Genomic DNA, 7,500 nt, shown 5'->3' with positions numbered 1-7,500 from the left:
ACAACGGTTAGACTGTGACACAACAGGGCGTGTGAAACAAGTTAGGAGGAAGGGCATCAGCATCTTGTGTTATGGTTGAATGACCAGAGACACGGTGATGTTATGTGGTAAAGATATGAAGGACAGGACACAGTATGACACGGAAGGAGAGAGAGAGAGAGGGAGAGGGGAGAGAGAGGGGGAGGGAGAGAGCGAGGGAGAGAGAGAGAGGAGGTGGGGAGGGAGAGAGAGAGAGAGAGGAGGAGGGGGGAGGGAGAGAGAGAGAGAGAGAGGGGAGAGGGGAGAGAGAGGGGGAGGGAGAGAGCGAGGGAGAGAGAGCGAGGAGGTGGGGGGGAGAGAGAGAGAGAGAGAGAGGGGAGGGAGATGGGGGAGGGAGAGAGAGAGAGAGAAATAGAGGGAGGCGGGAGGGAGATGGGGGAGGGAGAGAGAGAGAGAGAGAGAGAGGGAGGCGGGAGAGAGAGAGAGAGATAGGAGGGAGAGAGAGAGAGAGAGAGGAGGGAGAGAGAGAGATAGGAGGGAGAGAGAGAGAGATAGGAGGGAGAGAGAGAGAGAGAGATAGGAGGGAGAGAGAGAGAGAGAGAGAGTGTGTGTGTTCCTACCATCGTCCTTGGTCCTGTGTAGTGTTCTGGGGCTCGGTGGTCCGTCTCCCAGCTGTGTGAATGCTACCAGCTGTATCTGGTAGACTGTGTATTTCAGTAGTTCCCCCAGGAGGACAGAAACACTCCTCTCCCCTGGGACTGACCACACTGAGGGGGCGTCTACACAATCCTTCACCGCGTACAACACCTGGAACCAACACACAGGTTGAGACAAACGTACAACACCTGGGACCAACACACAGGTTGAGACAAACGTACAACACCTGGGACCAACACACAGGTTGAGACAAACATACAACACCTGGGACCAACACACAGGTTGAGACAAACATACAACACCTGGAATACAGGTTGAGACAAACATACAACACCTGGGACACAGGTTGAGACAAACATACAACACCTGGGACACAGGTTGAGACAAACGTACAACACCTGGGACCAACACACAGGTTGAGACAAACATACAACACCTGGAATACAGGTTGAGACAAACGTACAACACCTGGGACATTTAATCCTAGCAAAACAAAAATCATTTTTTCGGTCAGTTAGGATCACCATCATCACCAGGATTGTTGGCCTCCTTGCTCGCACACGCTTTTTCAGTTCTGCCCACACATTTTCTATAGGATTGAGGTCAGGGCTTTGTGATGGCCACTACAATACCTTGACTTTGTTGTCCTTAAACTCTTTGGGATAGGGGGCAGTATTTTCACGTCCGGATGAAAAGCCTGCCCAAACTAAACTGCCTGCTACTCAGGCCCAGAAGCTAGGTGGCAGACCGCGAGCAATGCTGACAAGGTCACCAGGTGTACGGTGTCTTCTCTGACACATCAGTGTGGCTTCCGGTTTAAGTGGGCATTGTTTCAAGAAGCAATGCAGCTTGGTTTGGGTTGTGTTTCGGAGGATGCACGACTCTCGACCTTCGCCTCTCCCGAGTCCATACGGGAGTCGCAGCGATGAGACAAGACTGTAACTACCAATTGGAAACCACGAAATTGTGGAGAAAATGGGGTAATAAATAAATGAAAAAATAGGAAAAAAAACAGACAGACTACAACCCAGAAAGACTATAACCCAGACAGACTATAACCCAGACAGACTATAACCCAGACAGACTATAACCCAGACAGACCATAACCCAGACAGACCATAACCCAGACAGACTATAACCCAAACAGACTATAACCCAGACAGACTATAACCAAAGACAAACTATAACCCAGACAGACCATAACCCAGACAAACTATAACCCAGACTATAACCTAGACAGACTATAACCCAGACAGACCATAACCCAGACAAACTATAACCCAGACTATAACCCAGACAGACTATAACCCAGACAGACTATAACCCAGACTATAACCCAGACAGACTATAACCCAGACAGACTATAACCCAGACAGACTATAACCCAGACTACAACACAGACAGACTATAACCCAGACAGACTATAACCCAGACTATAACCCAGACAGACCATAACCCATACAGACTATAACCCAGAGAGACTATAACCCAGACAGACTATAACCCAGACAGACTATAACCCAGACAGACTATAACCCAGACAGACTACAACCCAGAAAGACTATAACCCAGACAGACTATAACCCAGACAGACTATAACCCAGACAGACTATAACCCAGACAGACCATAACCCAGACAGACCATAACCCAGACAGACTATAACCCAGACAGACTATAACCCAGACAGACTATAACCCAGACAAACTATAACCCAGACAGACTACAACACAGACACTCTATAACCCAGACAGACTATAACCCAGACAGACTATAACCCAGACTATAACCCAGACAGACCATAACCCATACAGACTATAACCCAGAGAGACTATAACCCAGACAGACTATAACCCAGACAGACTATAACCCAGACAGACTACAACCCAGAAAGACTATAACCCAGACAGACTATAACCCAGACAGACTATAACCCAGACAGACTATAACCCAGACAGACCATAACCCAGACAGACCATAACCCAGACAGACTATAACCCAGACAGACTATAACCCAGACAGACTATAACCCAGACAAACTATAACCCAGACAGACTACAACACAGACACTCTATAACCCAGACAGACTATAACCCAGACAGACTATAACCCAGACTATAACCCAGACATAACCCAGACTATAACCCAGACAGACTATAACCCAGACAGACTATAACCCAGACAGACTATAACCCAGACTATAACCCAGACAGACTATAACCCAGACTATAACCCAGACTATAACCCAGACAGACTATAACCCAGACAGACTATAACCCAGACAGACTATAACCCAGACAGACTATAACCCAGACTATAACCCAGACTATAACCCAGACTATAACCCAGACAGACTATAACCCAGACAGACTATAACCCAGACTATAACCCAGACTATAACCCAGACTATAACCCAGACAGACTATAACCCAGACAGACTATAACCCAGACAGACTATAACCCAGACAGACCATAACCCAGACAGACTAGACAGACTATAACCCAGACAGACTATAACCCAGACAGACTATAACCCAGACAGACCATAACCCAGACAGACTATAATCCAGACAGACTATAACCCAGACAGACTATAACCCAGACAGACTATAACCCAAACTATAACCCAGACAGACTATAACCCAGACAGACTATAACCCAGACAGACTATAACCCAGACAGACTATAACCCAGACAGACTATAACCCAGACTATAACCCAGACTATAACCCAGACTATAACCCAGACAGACTATAACCCAGACAGACCATAACCCAGACAGACTATAATCCAGACAGACTATAACCCAGACAGACTATAACCCAGACTATAACCCAGACAGACTATAACCCAGACAGACTGTATCCTTTTTTGTCTCTGAATGTCTTCAGCAAAGCTACATTAAACATGAAATATGTTGCTGGGAGGAAAAGAACACACACACACACTTTCTCTCTCAGCATTTTTTAAAAGCAGTAATTCTCACTGTGGGGAAACAAAGTGCTGCGATTACAGGATGTTACATCATAGTGGCCTGGAACGGGCTTCCTGTGGAGGTGCTGGGAGTGTGTGTGTGTGTGTGTGTGTGTGTGTGAGAGAGAGAGAGAGAGAGAGAGAGAGAGAGAGAAAAGGTGTGAGGGTGTGTGTGTGAGCGAGAAGCTGTGTGTGTGTGTGTGGGTGTGTGTGTGAGCGAGAAGCTGTGTGTGTGTGTGTGTCTGTGTGTGTGTGTGTGTCTGTGTGTGTCTGTGTGTGTGTGTGTGTGTGTGTGTGTGTCTGTGTGTGTGTGTGTGTCTGTGTGTCTGTGTGTGTGTGTGTGTGTGTGTGTGTCTGTGTGTGTGTGTGTGTGTGTGTGTGTGTGTGTGTGTGTGTGTGTGTGTGTGTGTGTGTGTGTGTGTGTGTGTGTGTGTGTGTGTGTGTGTGTGAACTCCCTCTGAACTAAAATCTCATGCCACTGGTCTGGTAACACTTCATATTAAAACGCGTCTTTTTCCAGAGGAGATATTGACCGTGTTCAATAGTTTGGAATTATTTATTTTAGATAAAACCAGGTTTGGGTCTTTTCATGTCAGTTCAGATAGAAATTCCAAATGTTTCTCGTTGAAAAGCATTGAGGAGAACTGGAATTTCTGCGTACTTCCTGAACTGACTGGAATTTCTGCGTACTTCCTGAACTGACTGGAATTTCTGCATACTTCCTGAACTGACTGGAATTTCTGCGTACTTCCTGAACTGACTGGAATTTAAATGGAACCTTATATGTCTATCCTACAAGAGTAAAGATGATTTCTGAAAAGTATTTGATGTAAAGCACTTCTGTCTTCTGGTATGATGGGACAGGGTAGTTCTCTGTGTAACTTCTGGTATGATGGGACAGGGTAGTTCTCTGTGTAACTTCTGGTATGATGGGAGAGGGTAGTTCTCTGTGTAACTTCTGGTATGATGGGACAGGGTAGTTCTCTGTCTGTCTTCTGGTATGATGGGACAGGGTAGTTCTCTGTCTGTCTTCTGGTATGATGGGACAGGGTAGTTCTCTGTCTTCTGTCTTTCTGGTCTTCTGGTATGATGGGGGTAGTTCAACTTCTGGTATGATGGACAGGGTAGTTCTCTGTGTCTTCTGGTATGATGGGACAGGGTAGTTCTCTGTGTAACTTCTGGTATGATGGGACAGGGTAGTTCTCTGTGTAACTTCTGGTATGATGAGACAGGGTAGTTCTCTGTCTGTCTTCTGGTATGATGGGACAGGGTAGTTCTCTGTGTCTTCTGGTATGATGGGACAAGGTAGTTCTCTGTGTAACTTCTGGTATGATGGGACAGGGTAGTTCTCTGTGTAACTTCTGGTATGATGGGACAGGGTAGTTCTCTGTCTGTCTTCTGGTATGATGGGACAGGGTGGTTCTCTGTCTGTCTTCTGGTATGATGGGACAGGGTAGTTCTCTGTGTCTTCTGGTATGATGGGACAGGGTAGTTCTCTGTGTCTTCTGGTATGATGGGACAGGGTAGTTCTCTGTGTCTTCTGGTATGATGGGACAGGGTAGTTCTCTGTGTAACTTCTGGTATGATGGGACAGGGTAGTTCTCTGTGTCTTCTGGTATGATGGGACAGGGTGTAACTTCTGGTATGATGTGTGTGTGTGTGTGTGTGTGTGTGTGTGTGTGTGTGTGTGTGTGTGTGTGTGTGTGTGTGTGTGTGTGTGTGTGTGTGTGTGTGTGTGTGTGTGTGTGTGTGTGTGTACCTTGTAACCTAGGATGGGTCCGTTTCTCTGCATCTCCGGAACAGGAGACCATGTGACCAAAATCCTGGTAGAACTCACCGCCTCCACACTCACATTCACTGGACAGCCAGACGGCACTGTAACACACACACACACACACACACACACACACACACACACACACACACACACACACACACACACACACACACACACACACACACACACACACACACACACACACACACAGACACACACAAAAACATTAGGAAGACATATTTATTTAACTCTGTGAATCTCCCTCTATCTTTACTGCTCTCTAACCCTCCTACATCTCTGTGTGTGTGTGTGTCTGTGTGTGTCTGTGTGTGTGTGTGTGTGTGTGTGTGGTAACTAATGGGGAACACTTTTCTGCATCTCTCTATTTCAGTTTCTGATTACATCTCTGTTGCTCTGGCAGATGGATCTTTCTCTGTTTCTCTTTCTTCAAATAAACACCTAAATACTAGAAGAGGAAAAGGAGAGTCTCTAGGAGAAAGACTCTAGAGGAGAGTGTCTCTAAAAGGAGAGAGTCTTTAGGAGAGAATCTCTAAAGGGAGAGAGTCTTTAGGATAAAGACTCTAGAAGGAGAGGGTCTCTAGGAGAAAGAATCTAGAAGGAGAGAGTCTCTAAAAGGAGAGAGTCTCTAGAAGGAGAGTCTCTAGGAGAAAGACTAGAAGGAGAGAGTCTCTAGAAGGAGAGTCTCTAGGAGAAAGACTCTAGAAGGAGAGAGTCTCTAGAAGGAGAGTCTCTAGGAGAAAGACTCTAGAAGGAGAGAGTCTCTAAAAGGAGAGTCTCTAGGAGAAAGACTCTAGAAGGAGAGTCTCGAGTTGGAGATAGACTCTAGAAGGAGAGAGCCTCTAAAAGGAGAGAGTCAATTCAATTCAATTCAATTCAAGGGCTTTATTGGCATGGGAAACATGTGTTAACATTGCCAAAGCAAGTGAGGTAGACAACATACAAAGTGAATATATAAAGTTAAAAACAACAAAAATTAACAGTAAACATTACACATACAGAAGTTTCAAAACAGTAAAGACATTACAAATGTCATATTATATATATATATATACAATGTACAAATAGTTAAAGGACACAAGATAAAATGAATAAGCATAAATATGGGTTGTATTTACAATGGTGTTTGTTCTTCACTGGTTGCCCTTTTCTCGTGGCAACAGGTCACAAATCTTGCTGCTGTGATGGCACACTGTGGAATTTCACCCAAAAGATATGGGAGTTTTTCAAAATTGGATTTGTTTTCGAATTCTTTGTGGATCTGTGTAATCTGGGGGAAATATGTCTCTCTAATATGGTCATACATTGGGCAGGAGGTTAGGAAGTGCAGCTCAGTTTCCACCTCATTTTGTGGGCAGTGAGCACATAGCCTGTCTTCTCTTGAGAGCCATGTCTGCCTACGGCGGCCTTTCTCAATAGCAAGGCTATGCTCACTGAGTCTGTACATAGTCAAAGCTTTCCTTAATTTTGGGTCAGTCACAGTGGTCAGGTATTCTGCCGCTGTGTACTCTCTGTGTAGGGCCAAATAGCATTCTAGTTTGCTCTGTTTTTTTGTTAATTATTTCCAATGTGTTAAGTAATTATCTTTTTGTTTTCTCATGATTTGGTTGGGTCTAATTGTGCTGTTGTCCTGGGGCTCTGTAGGGTGTGTTTGTGTTTGTGAACAGAGCCCCAGGACCAGCTTGCTTAGGGGACTCTTCTCCAGGTTCATCTCTCTGTAGGTGATGGCTTTGTTATGGAAAGTTTGTGAATCGCTTCCTTTTAGGTGGTTGTAGAATTTAACGGCTCTTTTCTGGATTTTGATAATTAGTGGGTATCGGCCTAATTCTGCTCTGCATGCATTATTTGGTGTTTTACGTTGTACACGGAGGATATTTTTGCAGAATTCTGCGTGCAGAGTCCCATTTTGTGAAGTCTTGGTTGGTGAGCGGACCCCAGACCTCACAACCATAAAGGGCAATGGGCTCTATGACTGATTCAAGTATTTTTAGCCAAATCCTAATTGGTATGTTGAAATTTATGTTTCTTTTGATGGCATAGAATGCCCTTGCCTTGTCTCTCAGATCGTTCACAGCTTTGTGGAAGTTACCTGTGGCGC

General features: G+C 45.2%; 1 protein-coding gene across 1 annotated transcript in view; it reads right to left on the bottom strand.

The window, feature by feature from the left end:
• The window catches only part of LOC135570746 (protein sidekick-1-like), a gene marked incomplete at its 5' end in the record, with an annotated part of 232,699 nt that overhangs the window by 81,591 nt on the left and 143,608 nt on the right, over positions 1 to 7,500 (bottom strand). The window contains 2 exon segments of the mRNA XM_065016697.1: positions 600 to 786; positions 5,367 to 5,482. Coding sequence (XP_064872769.1) covers positions 600 to 786; positions 5,367 to 5,482 — 303 coding nt within the window.

This window comes from Oncorhynchus nerka, unplaced genomic scaffold (genome assembly GCF_034236695.1).
Source record: "Oncorhynchus nerka isolate Pitt River unplaced genomic scaffold, Oner_Uvic_2.0 unplaced_scaffold_906, whole genome shotgun sequence".
Taxonomy (NCBI): Eukaryota; Metazoa; Chordata; class Actinopteri; order Salmoniformes; family Salmonidae; genus Oncorhynchus; species Oncorhynchus nerka.
The sequence above is the reverse complement of the archived record's forward strand: the minus strand, read 5'-3'. Positions and strand labels throughout refer to the sequence as shown.